The following is an 18,888-nucleotide window of genomic DNA, read 5'->3' on the forward strand; positions in this document are numbered from 1 at the left end:
CTGCTGAAACATTTCCTTTGACATGACACAGCTATAATCTACACAGTGTACAAAACATTAAGAAAACCTTCCTAAGATTGAGTTGCACCCCGCCCCTTTTGCCCCCAGAACAGCACAATTTGCCGGGGCATGGACTTTATAAGGTGTCAAAAGCATTTCACAGGGATGTTGGCGCACGTTGGGTGGTGGACCATTCTTGATACACACGTGGAACCGTTGCAGTTGCAGCACTTACTACCGTACCCCGTTCAAAGGCACTTCAATCTTTTGTCTTGCCCATTCACTCTCTGAATGACACACATACACAATCCATGTCTCAAGGTTTAAAAATCCTTCTTGAACCCGTCCCCTTCCCTTCATCTGCAATGATTGAAGTGGATTTAACAAGTGACATCAATAGGGATCATAGCTTTCACCTGGTTTCACCTGGTGAGTCTATGTCATGGAAATGTTTTGTACCTTCAGTGTATAACCCTCTACATACAAGGCACACACACACACCTGGCCTTCTTGGCTTCCTGCAGAAGCTGCTCTGCTTTGCGCACATCGTCCTGTGTCTGTTGCAGAATGGCGTCTACGTTGGAGAGGCTCCGTACCCGGTCCTTGATCTCCTCTGCCAGGTGTCTGATCTGCTGTGGTGAGGCTGGGATGGACAGCTCCAGGACACGGTTGGCAACCGTCTCAATGCTGTCTGGATCCGCACCCTCCTCTGCAAGGAGATGGATATTCAGATCAGCACAGATATTTTTGATGTTGATCGGGAAGTTAACACTTAGTGATGATGCTGATCATGATGATGATCCCGAGTTTAAGATAAATTGCTTTTATGGTCCCATGTAGACAAGGACCTTACTGCTCCTCGAACATCTGAATTTTCTATCACTTTAGCCAACTCACGCATGAGGAAGTCCCGAATCTGCTTGATGAGGTCCCGCAGGTCATTGTTGGAGCGCTCCACCTTGTTCTTGGTGTTGGTGGCCTTGTCCAGAGCTGCCTGGGCTTTACTCTTCGCCTCCTCCGCCTTGGTCTTGGCATCTGCAACCTGAGAAGCCCTCAGAATCAGGGATAACTGTTATCAAGTACCCTTGTGATGTAGGTCATACAGTTGTATGCATTAGTGGCATGCCGCAATAGATTTTGCAGGTCTCCATTTCCTGTCAAGACAGTGTTGGTTTAGGTACACATAGTGTAACTGACCTTGTGGAAGAGCTCCTCTACCTCCCCCATGGCTTTGTTCAGCTCTTTCTCTGCGTGCTTGGACCTCTCCAGGGCGTTATCTGCCATCGCTACGGCACCGTTGCAGTTCAGGCCTCCGCAGTGCCTATTCCCCTCATCGTCACGGCAACCTGCTCCTCCGCAAAGACTCTCTGCACAGGGGGCATCGCCAGGGGTCCCACAGACCTGATCAAAGGTGGTGGGGGTGGAACATGTATCAGATTACTACATTTGTTTATAACTTTGCCTGAACTCTTCTTCTGATCTTGTGCTGTTTAAGGGGTTTAATCCAATCAGACAGATGATGCATGCTTCACCTTCTCGTTGATCTTCTTCATGTCCAGGGTCTGAGCCTTGGCATTGAGGTCCCCCAGGGCTCGCTTGTTGGCAGCGTTCTTACGGTTGAAGTCATCTTTCTTGGCAGAGATGAGGCGTTCTGTCTTGCGGCGTGTGTCTGCTGATTGGCTAACAGTGCTGGGCGTGGTGGTGGTTGACTGGTTGGCTCGCCGCTCTGCATCACGGGACTTGTTATAAGAGCTGCGGATGCTGTCATATGCACCTGGAGGAAAGAGAGTGCCAAATAATAATAACAACACATTTAATACTACATTTAACTAATATTTCTTAAGTATTTATACAAAAAAAACATTAATAACATCAGTCATTAGGGCATTTTGTATCCCAGAAACCCTATGTTGGAAGGGGGAAATGAAGTCTCTGCTCACCCAGGAAGTTGGAGTTCTTGAGGATGTCCAGTTGACGGTGGAGCTGATCTGAGGTCAGGTTTAGCTGTTTGGCCTCTCTCTCCAGAGCACTGAGCTCATTACTGGCCTCAACGTTGCTGTTCTGCACACTGGTCAGGTCTCCCTCCAGACGATTCAGTGTGTCTGTGGTCTCACCTATCTGAGACCTGCAGGAGAAAGGGATAGGAAATTACAGTTAAACTCCAAAACTGGAGGAGAGGCATATTTATGGTGAATCTTTATGCAGACTGAAAGTCTATCTATGTATGTGTATTGTTATGTACAGTATAATACAGTGTCTGTGTGTATGTCTTGTACCTGAGGTCTTCAATGAGCTCCATCAGGCTGCTGACTGCCTCTGCGGTGGTGTTGCGGGCGTTGACGATGCCCTGGGCCTGTGCCAGCTTCTTCTCCAGGTCTCTGAAGGCCTTCTCATAGGCTCCAGTCAGGCCCGTGGTCTGGATCTCTTGAGCCCGCTCCGACAGGGTCTTGGTTCGGACAGCCAGGTCCTGCACCACCCGGTCCCAGTCCCCAAAGCACTGATGGCAGGGCTGGCAGTTAGGGAACTGGCCTGAGAAGCCCCTCGCACACTGGTCACAACGCACGCCTGACACCCCCTGCTGACACACACAGTGTCCTGACTTCTGGTCACACTGGGATGTCTCAATGCCCCTGGGGTCACAGTCACAGACTGAGCGAGTTAGAGAGAGAGAAAGTGAGGGATTGTTAGTATACAGTGCATTTGGAAAGTATTCAGACCCCTTGACTTTTCCACATTTTGTTATGTTACAGCCTTATTCTAAAGTGGATTAAATAAAACATTTTCCTCACCATTCTACACACAATACCCCATAATGAGAAAGCGAAAACAGGTTTTTAGAAAGTTTAGCAAATTTATTTAAAAAAATATTTAAAAATAATACTTATGTAAATAAGGTATCATACTCTTTGCTATGAGACTCGAAATTGAGCTCAGGTGCATCCTGCTTTCATTGGTCATCCTTAAAATTGGAGTCCTCCTGTGGTAAATTCAATTGATTGGACATGATTTGGAAAGGCACATGCCTCTCTATTTAAGGTCCCACAGTTGACCGTGCATGTCAGAGCAAAAACCAAGCCACGAGGTTGAAGAAATTGTCCGTAGAGCTCCGAGACAGGATTGTGTCGAGGCACAGACTTGGGGAAGGGTAACAAAAGATGTCTGCAGCATTGAAGGTCCCCAAGAACACAGTGGCCTCCATCATTCTTAAATGGAAGAAGTTTGGAACCACCAAGACTCTCCCTAGAGCTGGCCGCCCGGCCAAACTGAGCAGTCAGGGGAGAAGGGCTTTGGTCATGGAGGTGAGCAAGAACCCGATGGTCACTCTGACAGAGCTCTACAGTTCCTCTGTCGAGATGGGAGAACCTTCCAGAAGGACTACCATCTCTGCAGCACTTCACCAATCACGCCTTTATTGTAGAGTTGCCAGACAGAAGCCACTCCTCAGTAAAAGGCACATGACAGCCCAAGAAGACTTGGGGCTGTAATCGCTGCCAAAGCTGCTTCAAAAAAGTACTGAATACTTATGTAAATGTGATATTTCCATTTTTTATTTTTAATAAATTTGCACAAATTTCTAAAAACCTGATTTTGCTTTGTCCTTATGGAGTATTGTGTGTATAGATTGATGTGGGGGGAAAAAACAATTGAACACATTTTAGAATAAGGCTGTAACATAATAAATGTGAAAAAAACTCATGAATAACACCTTCTGTGACTTATGAATAACACCTTCCATGACTCATGAATAACACCTTCCATGACTCATGAATAACACCTTCTGTGACTCATGAATAACACCTTCCATGACTCATGAATAACACCTTCCATGACTCATGAATAACACCTTCTGTAACTCATGAATAACACCTTCCATGACTCATGAATAACACCTTCTGTGACTCATGAATAACACCTTCCATGACTCATGAATAACACCTTCCATGACTCATGACTAACACCTTCTGTAACTCATGAATAACACCTTCCATGACTCATGAATAACACCTTCTGTGACTCATGAATAACACCTTCTGTGACTTATGAATAACACCTTCCATGACTCATGAATAACACCTTCCATGACTCATGAATAACACCTTCTGTAACTCATGAATAACACCTTCCATGACTCATGAATAACACCTTCTGTGACTCATGAATAACACCTTCTGTAACTCATGAATAACACCTTCCATGACTCATGAATAACACCTTCTGTAACTCATGAATAACACCTTCTGTGACTCATGAATAACACCTTCTGTGACTCATGAATAACACCTTCCATGACTCATGAATAACACCTTCCATGACTCATGAATAACACCTTCTGTAACTCATGAATAACACCTTCCATGACTCATGAATAACACCTTCTGTAACTCATGAATAACACCTTCCATGACGTTAAAGCTGACCTCTGCACTGGATCCTGGGGTCTCCCCAGTAGTTCTCTTGGCAGTCTGTGCAGGTCTTTCCACCGAATCCATCACGACACTGACACTTTCCAGTGAACTGTGGGGCACAGGGAAGTCAAACATGAGCATGAGGTCACAGAAGAGGTCTGTCTCATAATTACACTATAATCATTTTGCTACACTCACAATAACATCTGCAAACCATGTGTATGTGACCAATAAAATTTGATTTGATAATGGAACCACACACACACACACACCTCGTTGCAGGCTGAGTTGACAGCATTGTTGGGGTCACAGCCGCAGGCCTCACAGCCCCGCCCACTAGCCAGGTTCCAGTAGTTGGGCTTACAGTGGTCACATGTCAGGCCGATGGTGTTGGGTAAACACTGGCACTGCCCCGTGGCACGCTGGCAGACACACTCATCCCGCGCTGTACACTGGGTATGCTCTGTGCCCAGGAAGCTACAGGTGCACTCTGGGGAAGCATACAGAAGAAAATAGATTGAACCTTTACTAGGGTGCACGACGCATAGTTTCAATGCAACATTCCTAAAATGAATGGTTCTTAAGTTTTCTGGTGTTTGATGAGGATGTGTCAACAGAGACTCACTTCTGCAGTTGCGTCGCGAGGCGTCTCCATAGTAACCGCTCTTGCACAAGCCACAGTCCGGTCCCTCTGTGTTGTAGAGACACTTCTTACACTCTCCTGTCCGCCGGTCACACGCATCCAGATCTGACATGTCAATGTTATTACTGCACCTGCACGGCTGACACCGCCCACCTGGCTGGGAGGGGTTACCGTAGTAACCAGGGGCGCACTCCTCACACCGGGATCCTGTGACCAATAGGAAAAAAGGTTGAGGGAGAAGGTGTGACATTTTTGAAAAGAAAGAGTACTTCAGTGGAATATCTCATGGTGAGATTGAGATATTTATTGGCTGGGTGATGGATATAAATTACTTCATATTTCCAAGTATTTCCAAACTGTTTTCCAGTGGATTTAAGTCAGACGGTTACAGTGTGACAGCTTCTGCGAACAGAGAGTCATGTGCTGTGTGTGATACCTACCTCAGTGACTATCAGTAAAGTAATTATCAGAATGTTACTCAAACTGTACACATCATGTTATAAACTTAATTTGTTTTGATATTTTATCATTGTGCAATGCTATTATATCTTGGGTTAAAAGGGAGTTGGTTACCCAGGAGATTAACAGTGATTAGTGAGGATCTCTGTGATCACACTGTTGCAAAGTGGATTATGTTCAGTCTTTCGGCAGACATTGTGAACAATTAGCTTTTCTCACAAAGAGCCTGTCAGGATTTGGCCAGGATTGTTCTGGTTTTGGCCACCAGATGCCCCCATTGTGCTTTTTGACCCTTTTGTTTTCCCTTGTTTCCAGTTATTATTTGCACCTGTGCCTCGTTTCCCTTGAATGTATTTAAACCCTTAGTTTTCCTCAGTTCTTTGCTCTGTGTTTGAATGTTAGCACCCAGCCCCAGTGATGCTGTGAACAGTTGTTGCTCCAGTTGGACTCGCTTGTGGTACTCTGTTTTTGTTTATTTATTTTTGATTATCTTTTGAGGCTTTTTCCTGCTGTACCTACCACCTTGTGGATTTACCTTTTGACTTGGAGGATTACCTTTTTCTCTTGGAATTACTTCTGACATTGTGGATTTATATTTTTGCCTGAACTTTCCTTTTTACTTTATTAAAACACCGTCTCAAGTACTGCTGTGTCTGCCTCATCTTCTGGGTTCTGCCGACTATTAGTGGCTCAGTTTGCTAAGTGACTGTTTCTCATACCGGAGACCAGAGTTCATAACCGGGTCGTGACAGAGCCCATGTCGTCTTAAGATGGATTCAGAGGAAGGGAGACATACTTGCCATTTTTGAGTCCAGCTGATGGCTGCAGGGGGCAGAGTATGCTGGTGTGGGAGGGGGCTGACTTTTGGGTCTGACAGACAACTTACAGCTGCTGGTCTTGTGGTCTCTCCAGCATACTCTTCCCCCTGCAGCCATTAGCTGGACAAAAAAAATGGGAAGTACTGTATTCTAAACCATAGTGGAACAAAATATAGGATTTCCTCATTTAACGGACAAGATTTCCTCAACTGATTCATAAAGGGGCATTGTGATACTACTATTTTGTGTTTCAGTGATTCATTGTGCCTTTGTTTCTTTGTGTCTTTGCGGAGCAAACTAAATATATTGAATAAAAGGATATGACACATAGAAGGGGCTGTTGATGGTTAGTCGGTTTACAGTAAAGCACATCATATTGAGCTCATTGCAACAAAGCTGTCTAAAGCAGAGTAGGCAGAATGCTTGGTTGTCTTTCTGTCACAGGCTCACAGTGAATGTACAATAGGTTGGTGTAATCTCACAGCTTCAGCTTGTCTACTATGACTGATATACCTGTTACTGTCTTGTGTCTGCAACAGAGGCAGAGAATCACAAGGCAAAAGGCAGCGGGGCAGAGATTTTGTTGTTATCAGCTGGTTGACTGTTTGGCTGCTTAGTGCCTGTGTAAGCCAGCAGGAGTACCAAGCACTGACTGTATGTGCCCAGTATAACATTATAGTTGCTATACACAGGAGACACTGTAGAAAGTGACCCAGACCCAGTGTCGGCCATCCAACTCAAACACAGTTATTTGTGTTATACAGTCAGTCGAAATTGATTCTTGGTCAGTTCTTGGGAGCTCCATCTACTCTGAGTCAGGAATGCACTGTGGCACAGCACCATAGATGGGTGGGGTGCTGAAGCCATGCAGGTGGCAGGGGAGGGGGGGGGTTGGTAAGGAGGTGGGGTCACCATCACTACTCACGCTTGAAAGAACCCTCGGAGCGCTTAACCATCCCCCCTGTGCCAAGTTGGGTAAGGGAGGAAACACACATTATCATTCCACATTTTTCCTGGTAGGATAAACGTTCTACAAGAGAAATGTCTGTCTCACCAAAAGACCCACCCTGGCGAATGACTTGGAATATCACACCATGGACATTTCCCTGAGTTAAATCACACTAACAGATCCTCTTTCACAGTACATCAACCCTAGGAAGCATCTGCTCATTCATGCAGACATGATCAAACTGTTCTTTGTCCACTTGCCTGGCTGACAAAGGAGGAGGAAGAACAGTAAGGAGAGAGAGAAGACACCTCAATGGAGAAATGGAGGTGTGGGTTGTACCTGTGTATCCTTGGTTACAGTTGCAGACCACCTGTCTGTTGCGGTTGTCCTGGTAACAGGAGGCAGCGAAGTGGCGTCCGCTGTTTGGGCCATCTGGGCAAGGGCAGGCCCGACATTGGTTACCCATACCTGTGCCCAACACTGGGTTGCCGTAGTAACCGTTGGCACACCTTGAAATACAGCAATAGCAGTATGCTTGTCAATAACATTACATTGGCTACCTTAATACTTATTCAAGATTCCCCACTGTCCCCGTGGTGAAGCCTAACCTGTCACATTTGTCCCCTCCAGTGTTGTCCCTGCAGTTGAGACAGGCTCCGGTCCTCTGGTGGCACTCCTCAGCATGTCCATTACACAGGCATCGCTTACAGTTGGGGAAGCCCCAGTGTCCTGCCTGGCAGCCATCGCACCGCTGGCCGAACGCACCCGGGCGGCACGGGCACTGCCCAGTCAACTGGTCACAGGACCGAGTGACCGCACCTTCCAGATTGCACTCACATGCTAGAGAGAGCGAGGGTGGGAGGGAGGGAGAGAGAGAGAGATTTATTGGAAAGTATAAATCAAGAGAGGAGTGGGTCAGTAGGTAATGAGGCAGCAGGGGGCGCCACCAGTACAGCTGTTCACATAAGTGGGATAGACAGACTGTACAGTCCAATGCACCTTTGCAGAATAAACTATTTGTGTACCCTACAGGATAACACCAGGAGTTTTGCCCTTACTCTTTGTGCGGTTGACTGGGGTTACAACACTAACCTTTACATCCTGCAGGTCCAAAGCCGTACGTCCCAGGAGCACACTGGTCACAGCGAAGTCCAATCACGTTTGGCCTACAGCGGCACTGACCTCCGTGCGTGTCACACACTGAGCTGACTGAGCCCTGGGGGTCACACAGGCAAGCTGTGAAGAAGAAAGACGTGATGAAAACATTTTCATTTCATTGTGAAAATAATAACCTGGCATCCTTGATGATAGCAGATCGTGATTATGTGTACCCGTGAAATAACTTACGCAGGGCTCCATGGTTAATGATGGCTGACATGCTGGTGATGAGTTTGGCACAGACGTTGCTGATCTGGGGGCGTGTCACGCTCTTGGCCCCCTCGTGGCAGCGGTAGCGCTCGTAGCTCTGCTTCCTAGCGATGGAGGCAGGGTCACCGCCAATGAACATCTCCAGGGAGGAGTAACGAGGGATCAGGGAGATCTGGAGAGGAAGCAGGCAGGAGTATTAGCTGGATTGCATAAGAAGAACACAATTAGAGAGAGAGGGAGAGAGATAAAGAGAGAGATGTGCAGACAAGCGTAATTTATTGAGTAAGTTTCTTAAAATGTTATATAATTTACTTTGTAATTGTTGCCCTTTTTTAATTGATAGTTACAATCTTGTCTCATCACTGCAACTCCCCAACGGGCTCGGGAGAGCCGAAGGTCAAGTCATGTGTCATTCGAAACATGACCCGCCAAGCCACGTTGCTTCTTAACACACTGCTCACTTAACCCGGAAGCGAGCTGCACCAATGTGTCAGAAGAAACACTGTTCAACTGACGACCGAGGTCAGCTTGCAGGTGCCCGGGCCGCCGTAAGGAGTCGCTAGAGCACGATGAGCCAAGGAAAGCCCCCCCAGCCAAACCTTCACTGAACCCAGACGACAGTGGGCCAATTGTATGTCGCCCTATAGGCTCCCAGTAACGGCCAGCTGTGACACAGCCTGGGATCGAACCCCCGACTGTTGTGGCGCCTTAGACCGCTGCACCACTCAGGAGACTCAATTTGTTGAGTCTTGATACTCACAGAGTCCACTAAAATGTTGGCAGCGGTTGTACCAAGAATGAGAATACTGTTCCCATCCAGATAGCGACTGAACTCAAAGCGAAGAGTGTAGCTCACTCCTCTCTCCATGCATACAGGTGGAGCCAGCACGGCAAACCTGCAGCAAACACACACACACCACACAGGAAAATACTCACTTTTAGGAAAAGCAAAATCCACCATGTAGTAACATCCAATTACACAAGTGTATCACAGTCACCTGAGCCAGACACAAGGGCACTGTATATTCCGTAGTGAGGTGTGTGTGAGGTTCTCACCTGGATCCTGCAGGCAGGGACATAGTGAGCATGTCGTCTGCAGGGATGGTGTTTCCACAAGGGCTGCTGGTGGGAATGGGCCCTGGCCGAATGATCGTCACACGGACCTCCCCCCAGTCCCGTGGCATCTAACACAAGACACACACACACCACAATAACAGTCATATACAGTTACACACTGTGCACATCCAGAAAACAGAGGGGTGTGTGTGTGTGTGTGTGTGTGTGTGTGTGTGTGTGTGTGTGTGTGTGTGTGTGTGTGTGTGTGTGTGTGTGTGTGTGTGTGTGTGCGTGCGTGCGTGCGTGTGCGTGTGTGTGTGTGTACACGTATGCACAGTTGAAGTCTGAAGTTTACATACACTTAGGTCGGAGTCATTAAAATAAGTTTGTCAACCACTCCACAAATGTCTTGTTAACAAACTATGGTTTTGGCAAGTCGGTTAGTTCATCTTCTTCGTGCACGACACAAGTACATTTTTCTTTTCTTGCGTTTTACCTCCCCCGTGTGTGCTATGCTGGTAACAGCGTAAATCCTGGTATGAGAGAAGAACGGTATGACGATTTGAACATCTGAATACCCCCCAAGCCCAGTATGTGTGACTAGGCACTAACCTGTGGCTCATAGCGGATGAGGAGGTCGTATTCCATGGAGTAGGGGATGTTGTTGATGGAGAACTCCAGGCTGCTGCCCTCTGGGACCTTGGCAAACCCAGTGCCAGTCCAGGTGGCAGGGCGCCCAGGCTGGTGCTCCCTCTGCTCCACACTGCAGCCCTGAACACACACACAAATACCATCAAGCATTCACACAAAGTCAAACATAGACAGTACAAACAATGCAAATAAGGGTCCACCCCAGTCTTATCTATAACAAGCAGTAGTTACCTGTCCCAATATGGCCAGCTCAGCCTCATAGGTATAGTGGTCCAGAGCCATGAAGTACCACCCAGACTCCACCTGGGTACATTGACGGCCCATCATATGACTACGACAGCGGCACTGGCCATTCTCCATAGAGCAGCTGGGGAAGACACATAAGAAATCTATGCAGTAAGCATGTAACCAGTCGACAGCACCCCCAACCCAAAACATCTTCCCGCGGCCACGCTGTCACTCACTGGTTATCTGTGGCTCCGCCCACATCACAGTCACAGTCTCTGCAGCCATTCATGTCATGACTCAGTGCCCAGTGTTCTGGCTGTGGGCAGACAGACAGGCAGCTGTTAGCACCAGACAGATGACATTCCTGACGACATTAGCCAGGGTTACTGGCCCTTACATCATAGGTAACTACTCAGATACCTCAACCAGGTGTTCCTAGCTCCAAAATGAGATACTGTAGATACATGCTGCCTATCAAAGTACAGGCTGGTAGAGCTTAAGTTATGGGTGCAAAATAGTGGTTGCCTGTTCATGACTTTAAAACAAGCCTTTATGCAGCTTATGAGAGTTAAGGATCCACAGCTGACCATTTTTAGCATGCTGTAACCTACACCAACCGGAGAGGCCTGACATCCCTGGGCTACATTTAGATATGAAGCCCCAAGCAGGGCTTTACATTCCTGGGTATTGTTACTGGCACGGCAAGGAAGTTATGTGAGTGACAGGGGGATGTGAATGTACGTATGAATGAATGAATGGAAAGAGAGAGAGAGAGAGAGAATCTCTGTGTGTTATGGTTAGGAGAGGGAGGCTCTCCTGGAGCCTTACCAGACACAGGTCACAGCTGCGTCCGGTGACCAGTCGCTTACAGAAGCAGTCCCCACTCACAGGGTCACATTTTGGGCTCTCTGACACAGTACCCCTGGGGTCACACTGGCAGGCTGAGGGGGGCAGAGCAGGAATTATAGGGGCATGGGAACACAGAAATGTGGCACATGATTTTATTCAAAGCACTGAGAGAGATTAACAAAAGATTGCTCCAAAATCTCTAACATAACAACCACACAAAATGAGGGTAATTTGGACTACAATCAGTTCAATATCAGTTCAATTTGTTAGAATGATTCATGATTGTGCTCCTCTCCACTCACGTTGGCAGCCGCGGGGGTTTGCTGCACTCAGGCCAAAGAAGCCCGACTTGCATTTGTCACAGCGATGCCCTTCCACGTGGTCCTTACAGCGGCACTGCCCAGCGATCATGCCCAGGGATGGCTCGTCATGCCCGTCACAGATGCCCCCATTCAGGGAACCATCAGGATCACAGTCACAGGCTGGTAGAAGGAAGACAACAAACATCCTGTTAAACTTAACAAACATAACCATGCAGTAGTACGTACTACCTAGAAAACATGTACACGCTCACATCTATTATTATTATTATATTATTATATTATTATTATTATTATTATATTAATGGACATATAGTGGTACCAGGGTTTCAAACGTGTAAATAACCTGTACACGTACATACCTATGCCATCACTCATACACAGTATGATAATGTGAGAAATACACACACAGTTCTTGTGCCCCAGTTCTGAGAAGCGGTCGACACCCTCTACTCACCAGTACAGACCCCGGGGTCTCTGATGTCCCTACTGAGGTCCTTGTAGTAAAATGGTTTACACATCTCACAGTTGCGTCCCATGGTGTTGTGGAGACAGTGGTCACAGACGCCACCGCCGGCATTGCCCGTGGCCAAGTAAACCGCCATGTCAAAGTGACACTGGTTGGAGTGGCCGTTACAGTTACATTCTGTGAGAGACCAAGGGTACAGATAACAACATAATCAAGACTCTCATTCCTTTGATTATGACCTATGACTGGTGTGTTCATAATAATAATCAGTGATGTTAGGAGAGGAGTAAGAGACGTTTCTGGTTATGGTGTGGTACACCACCACTCACTCTTGCAGGCGTTGGTGTTGCGTCCCTCAGCCGGTCTCCAGGGCATGTCACTATGGAAGTCATCACACAGCTCACAATTCAGACCCTTCGTGTTGTGCTTGCAGACACACCTCCCATGGACCTGGGGGACAGGGAGGCTGAATTACACAAATCACAGAGAATTCTAAACAAAACCTCCCATTCTAACTCCCCTCTGCACAGATGCCTCTGCTTTCATACACAGCAATCTATATAGGGCAGTCTTCCTCCATACAACTAAGGGCAGTTCTGTGTCCCCTTACTCACCATGCCCTCCTCATCCTTGATCCCCTCGATGGGGGCACACTCAGAGGCGTGGCCATAGCAGAAGCAGTTGCCGCGGACGACCAGCTCGTACATGGCATAGTAGTACTTCTCCTTGATCTCCACGCGGGAGTCCAGCAGGTTATCTCCCAGAGTGTGCAGCTTGGTGAAGTTCACACGCAGGTTAGTGATCTTCAGCTGGTCTTCAGGATGCAAGAGGAGGAGAAGAGAGGAAGGGGGGGGAAGCAGAGAGATTAGGAGATATACAACAAGCTATTTGAACATCCAAATGAATACTTCAAAGTCAAAAGGAAAGGTTCCAGATACACCATTAATTATCCATTAACCCCCACCACAGACATAAGCAGAGACACTCTCCCCCGTAAAAGGAAGAAGTCAAGGCCAGGCGAGCATGACATCGCTGAAGGGGGCCGGGGGGGGGGAGAAGGGGTGAAAATAAGGGCGGACTGAAAGGGGCATGGAGGGTGTTGTTAGGAGACTTGAGTTGCGTCCCAAATGGTACCCTATTTCCTAAATACTGCACTACTTTTGACCAGAGAATAGGATAAGAGAATAGGGTGCCATTTGGGATGCACATTGATAAACTCTCACAGAGGGGCGGTAGGTTGCTACTGTGCACAGAACATTCCCTGCTGTCAGTCACGTTTCAGCTGTTCACTAGGAAACAATACACAAAATGTATCATTTGACCAAATATTTATGAAGAGGTCATCACTTCATGGAGTCTATGAAGGAAGAAACCACATGGAAGAGTGGAAAGCAAGTTAAGTCCAAAAAAATAGATTTTCCCCAATGGCTCATCTTTCCCCTACAGACTAGAGAGAGATGCGCTGCAGACAGCATGCGGAATCAATCAGCACTCTCTCTCTCTCCACTTAGTGCTTATCTCTCTCCACACAGTGTTTCAACAGAAACAAATGGAGAACAAGTCACACCTCTATGCGAAAAAGCGGTGTTTTGGGGCAGCTACCTTCACTGTACTCCTAAGAAACACTTAGTATTCTTTGTGTGGTTCCTTCCATTACCTACCTTCATTTGACTCGGCAGAGCGGCAGAGCAGCCTCAAATCCGGGCCCTATCAGTACTCCTGGCCTGTTATCTGAGCGTATCCTTTCTCACACACAGAAGGGCCCTGTTCTCTAGACCTTGACAGGCAAAACACCACTCCCTTTCTCACAAACCAGTGGGACAATAAGTTCCACTGTTCCACAGGACTTTGGGGAATATCAGGCTGTTGCCAGGGCCACAATATGCCATGTCCAACTCTTATGAGTATCAGTCAAGCCACTGGTAAAGTCATTTCATTGTTATTATTAACATACTAATGTACCTCCTGCTAACAGCTCCCCCAACTTCCCTGACAGGATTACCTCTATCAGGACAGAGCCGTCCATCTTTAAACTCTCTAGCTGTGGATGAGCTCTGCATGGGAAAGTGCTCAAACTAAACCATAGGCATTCTGTAACGGGAAACACCCGACATCCAGGCTTCATTTTAACTCCCTCCTCTCAGACATCCTCCCTCCATGTCGATATTCTGTGGCACACTAGCAGATTCAACTGCCTCCTTTACAGCAGGAACACATCAGGTTTCAGCACTTTAATTACTAAACCCCCTCAAAATGTGTCTCTCTGTCAAATCCGAGCTAAAGCCGATACAGAGTGAGAGCTCTTTATCTATGCATAGTCACTTTACCTGTAAGGTTCTGCTTTTCTTTTCTTAGTCAACCTTATGTTCTTTTTCTTTGTGTTCTGGAACGTAGCCCTGTTTCTTTGTGTTCTGGAACGTAGCCCTGTTTCTTTGTGTTCTGGAACGTAGCCCTGTTTCTTTGTGTTCTGGAACGTAGCCCTGTTTCTTTGTATTCTGGACCGTAGCCCTGTTTCTTTGTGTTCTGGAACGTAGCCCTGTTTCTTTGTGTTCTGGAATGTAGCCCTGTTTCTTTGTGTTCTGGAACGTAAGCCCTGTTTCTTTGTGTTCTGGAACGTAGCCCTGTTTCTTTGTGTTCTGGAACGTAGCCCTGTTTCTTTGTGTTCTGGAACGTAGCCCTGTTTCTTTGTGTTCTGGAACGTAAGCCCTGTTTCTTTGTGTTCTGGAACGTAGCCCTGTTTCTTTGTGTTCTGGAACGTAGCCCTGTTTCTTTGTGTTCTGGAACGTAGCCCTGTTTCTTTGTGTTCTGGAACGTAAGCCCTGTTTCTTTGTGTTCTGGACCGTAGCCCTGTTTCTTTGTGTTCTGGAACGTAGCCCTGTTTCTTTGTGTTCTGGAACGTAGCCCTGTTTCTTTGTGTTCTGGAACGTAAGCCCTGTTTCTTTGTGTTCTGGAACGTAGCCCTGTTTCTTTGTGTTCTGGAACGTAGCCCTGTTTCTTTGTGTTCTGGAACGTAGCCCTGTTTCTTTGTGTTCTGGAACGTAGCCCTGTTTCTTTGTGTTCTGGAACGTAGCCCTGTTTCTTTGTGTTCTGGAACGTAGCCCTGTTTCTTTGTGTTCTGGAACGTAGCCCTGTTTCTTTGTGTTCTGGAACGTAGCCCTGTTTCTTTGTGTTCTGGAACGTAGCCCTGTTTCTTTGTGTTCTGGAACATATCCCTGTTTCTTTGTGTTCTGGAACGTAGCCCTGTTTCTTTGTATTCTGGACCGTAGCCCTGTTTCTTTGTGTTCTGGAACGTAGCCCTGTTTCTTTGTGTTCTGGAACGTAGCCCTGTTTCTTTGTGTTCTGGAACGTAGCCCTGTTTCTTTGTGTTCTGGAACGTAGCCCTGTTTCTTTGTGTTCTGGACCGTAGCCCTGTTTCTTGGTATTCTGGACCGTAGCCCTGTTTCTTTGTATTCTGGACCGTAGCCCTGTTTCTTTGTATTCTGGACCGTAGCCCTGTTTCTTTGTGTTCTGGAACGTAGCCCTGTTTCTTTGTGTTCTGGACCGTAGCCCTGTTTCTTTGTATTCTGGACCGTAGCCCTGTTTCTTTGTATTCTGGACCGTAGCCCTGTTTCTTTGTGTTCTGGAACGTAGCCCTGTTTCTTGGTATTCTGGACCGTAGCCCTATTCTTTGTATTCTGGACCGTAGCCCTGTTTCTTTGTATTCTGGACCGTAGCCCTGTTTCTTGGTATTCTGGACCGTAGCCCTGTTTCTTGGTATTCTGGACCGTAGCCCTGGTTCTTTGTGTTCTGGAACGTAGCCCTGTTTCTTGGTATTCTGGACCGTAGCCCTGTTTCTTTGTATTCTGGACCGTAGCCCTGTTTCTTTGTATTCTGGACCGTAGCCCTGTTTCTTTGTATTCTGGACCGTAGCCCTGTTTCTTTGTGTTCTGGACCGTAGCCCTGTTTCTTTGTATTCTGGACCGTAGCCCTGTTTCTTTGTATTCTGGACCGTAGCCCTGTTTCTTTGTGTTCTGGACCGTAGCCCTGTTTCTTTGTATTCTGGAACGTAAGCCCTGTTTCTTTGTATTCTGGACCGTAGCCCTGTTTCTTTGTATTCTGGACCGTAGCCCTGTTTCTTTGTGTTCTGGACCGTAGCCCTGTTTCTTTGTATTCTGGACCGTAGCCCTGTTTCTTTGTATTCTGGACCGTAGCCCTGTTTCTTTGTATTCTGGACCGTAGCCCTGTTTCTTTGTATTCTGGACCGTAGCCCTGTCTTTCATTTTTGTTCATTGATTTCACCTGTGTTAACTTCTCTGTCTGTCTGGACAACATGGAACATCCAGTTTAAGGGTCAGGGTCAATCCATACCTTGGTTTTTATTAAGAACAGAACCTCCCCTGTCACTACTTAGGGAAGGCTGCTCTTACTCCTGGGGAAACAGTGAAGTCATACCAGTCCAAATAGAAGAGACAGCTTGTGTGGGGGAGAGAGACCAGCTGGTTTTCATATCCCGTGCAGACTGTCATGTGCCATTCTGTTTAGGTGTTGTGCTGTGCTGAAATTATACGGTAGGCTGGCAGTATCATGTCAGCGGTGTGAGTTTGGCTTAACATGGGGGGAAGTGGTTGTTAGTTGTGGTGAGTGTATCTTACTCTGAATGTTGGGGCTGTAGGGGTCCTCAATGTGGATGGCAGGGTCCAGAACTCTGTAGATTGCCTGGAGGAAGAAGAGGGACAGGACAGGTGGTTGAATGCCATTTTAATGTATGTGTACAATTGTAGTAACCTAGTGAGCACAACACATTGAAATGACACATTTTCAATGTTTATTCAAACAAATGTGTCTTTTCAACCAAAAATAAGTGTTTTCAACATCTTTCCAATGTCTTGTGGTCATTGGCTAGGGATAAATCCCTCTTAACTATCAGACTCACCTCTCCCTCTGTGGACGGCTCGATGTCAGAGTAGCGCGACTCACAGATGACGTCGTCTACTTTGCGTAGGGGTCCCTTAGATACCCCGGGGAAGACCGAGCCACAGTCATAGGCAAAGTAGCGGTACACCTGCCAGTTACGTCCAAAATCTGCCGATCGCTCAATCACCATGGCTGCTGGGCGAAATGTCTGTGTGCCAGGAGAGGGATGTGATGTGTGTAGTTGCTCATTTGAAGACACAGAACATTGTTATATACTGCATAGATTTGACACACTGTTTAAGGCAGGGGTCTCCAACAGGTTGATCGTGAGCTACCACATATGAGTAGCTCGCCAAACAATTCTGAAAGTACATGCAATTTTCACGTGTTCCACCACAAACTGTCATAAACAAATCTGACAAGTATCCCGACACCACAAGCTCCAAGCTACTATCTAACTGAACTGAACTGGCTTAAAAAGACCAACCTAACACTATCTGCCAATTAATTTCCAGCAATATTGCCTCTTTCTGTCTGTGTGGTGCAGGTGTTTGTCCATCACTCCATGTGTAGCCAGTTGATATGAAAACCATCTTGTGGGTTGACAGAAATGGAAAAAAGGGGAATTAGACAAAGTATTCTGATGTGATTTAAGCATTGACATCAACTCAGAACATACAATTTCGCTGTTGCTCTATGAATAACTGTAATACAAAACAAAACATCATTTGGGAAAATATAAAACATAATTTTGGGAAAAAATTACAGATTTTATAGGGCCCCGTTAGTTGTTTATTAACCATTATTTTACCAGATATATTGACAGACAATACAGTGCACTACTTTCTCTTGTACACTAAAGAGCCATAGCTCGTGACATGTTTATTAAGTAGCTCTCATGATAGAAAAAGTTGGAGACCCCTGGTCTAAGGTTTACTAAGTGCTCTATGTCTAACCTTGAAGATCATGATAAGATGAGTAAAATGGAATTCTGCCTCAAGGTCCAGCTGAATGAAGACATCAGGCTTTCCTGAAGACAAAACGAGAGGGATGGAGAGAGAGAGAGATAAAGGATGAGAGAGGGCATGTCAAGCTTTATGTTGTTGCTATTACATCTATAATGTATGCACTCAATCAACCTGTCAATCTGTCTGTTACAGGAAATGCAAACCCGTGTTTTCACCAGTGATAACTCAACTACCAGCTGTGAGGGAAGCCCCTGTCCATCTCTTGGCTTGAGTAATGGCATCTGAACAGGAAAAGGCATTCTCGTCTTGGCTGGAGATGTGGTCGTCCACATGGGTAATCCCACACACTTCCTGAGCATGATCCATCCTTAAGAACCACTCGAGTTGGCCCATTATTCACAATGAATTGGTAGAGAAGAAGTCTTAAGTTCCAATAGTAGTGTAGGGGGTTCTGCCTTCTGTCCCCTTCTAGCAGTTGGACCATTAAACTGCTACAGCATATAAATAACATAATAACCACAGTAAATAGTCCCGTCAGAAATGTCTATATGCCACAACGTAGCTCAAAGGGAAATCTCTGAGAACACCCTAAACACATGCTCATAAAGCTAAGTGTTTGAGGATCCTTTCCCCATCTCCAAATGTAGTCTGAAGTGAATACAAACAGCAGGAAGACAACAGTAAAATTCGTAACTGCACAACTGCACATGAAAAAATGAGAGAGGTAATGACAGAGTACAGCTTCCGGGGTTGGCACCTCAACATTAACATCACTAGCTATCTACCACTCAGGCAGGCTGTGGTGTGGTGT

General features: G+C 46.5%; 1 protein-coding gene across 2 annotated transcripts in view; it reads right to left on the bottom strand.

The window, feature by feature from the left end:
- lamb2 (laminin, beta 2 (laminin S)) overlaps positions 1-18,888 on the bottom strand; it is a 47,124-nt gene that overhangs the window by 2,171 nt on the left and 26,065 nt on the right. Inside the window, exons 5-31 of one of the 2 annotated variants that reach the window (XM_035740738.2) lie at positions 18,066-18,139; positions 17,129-17,317; positions 16,848-16,911; positions 12,831-13,030; positions 12,546-12,666; positions 12,205-12,393; positions 11,730-11,909; positions 11,407-11,519; positions 10,815-10,894; positions 10,582-10,717; positions 10,312-10,470; positions 9,700-9,827; positions 9,404-9,539; positions 8,623-8,815; positions 8,368-8,511; positions 7,884-8,115; positions 7,615-7,784; positions 7,252-7,287; positions 5,032-5,256; positions 4,679-4,896; positions 4,419-4,515; positions 2,277-2,649; positions 1,941-2,125; positions 1,533-1,774; positions 1,198-1,401; positions 898-1,042; positions 502-709 (exon numbers count right to left, since the gene is read on the bottom strand). In XM_035740738.2, the coding sequence (XP_035596631.1) occupies positions 502-709; positions 898-1,042; positions 1,198-1,401; positions 1,533-1,774; positions 1,941-2,125; positions 2,277-2,649; positions 4,419-4,515; positions 4,679-4,896; positions 5,032-5,256; positions 7,252-7,287; positions 7,615-7,784; positions 7,884-8,115; positions 8,368-8,511; positions 8,623-8,815; positions 9,404-9,539; positions 9,700-9,827; positions 10,312-10,470; positions 10,582-10,717; positions 10,815-10,894; positions 11,407-11,519; positions 11,730-11,909; positions 12,205-12,393; positions 12,546-12,666; positions 12,831-13,030; positions 16,848-16,911; positions 17,129-17,317; positions 18,066-18,139 (4,441 nt within the window). The remainder of the gene's footprint in view (positions 1-501; positions 710-897; positions 1,043-1,197; positions 1,402-1,532; positions 1,775-1,940; positions 2,126-2,276; positions 2,650-4,418; positions 4,516-4,678; positions 4,897-5,031; positions 5,257-7,251; positions 7,288-7,614; positions 7,785-7,883; positions 8,116-8,367; positions 8,512-8,622; positions 8,816-9,403; positions 9,540-9,699; positions 9,828-10,311; positions 10,471-10,581; positions 10,718-10,814; positions 10,895-11,406; positions 11,520-11,729; positions 11,910-12,204; positions 12,394-12,545; positions 12,667-12,830; positions 13,031-16,847; positions 16,912-17,128; positions 17,318-18,065; positions 18,140-18,888) is intronic. The other variant, XM_035740739.2, reaches the window with a different exon arrangement.

This window comes from Oncorhynchus keta, chromosome 28 (genome assembly GCF_023373465.1).
Source record: "Oncorhynchus keta strain PuntledgeMale-10-30-2019 chromosome 28, Oket_V2, whole genome shotgun sequence".
In the NCBI taxonomy this organism is placed as follows: Eukaryota; Metazoa; Chordata; class Actinopteri; order Salmoniformes; family Salmonidae; genus Oncorhynchus; species Oncorhynchus keta.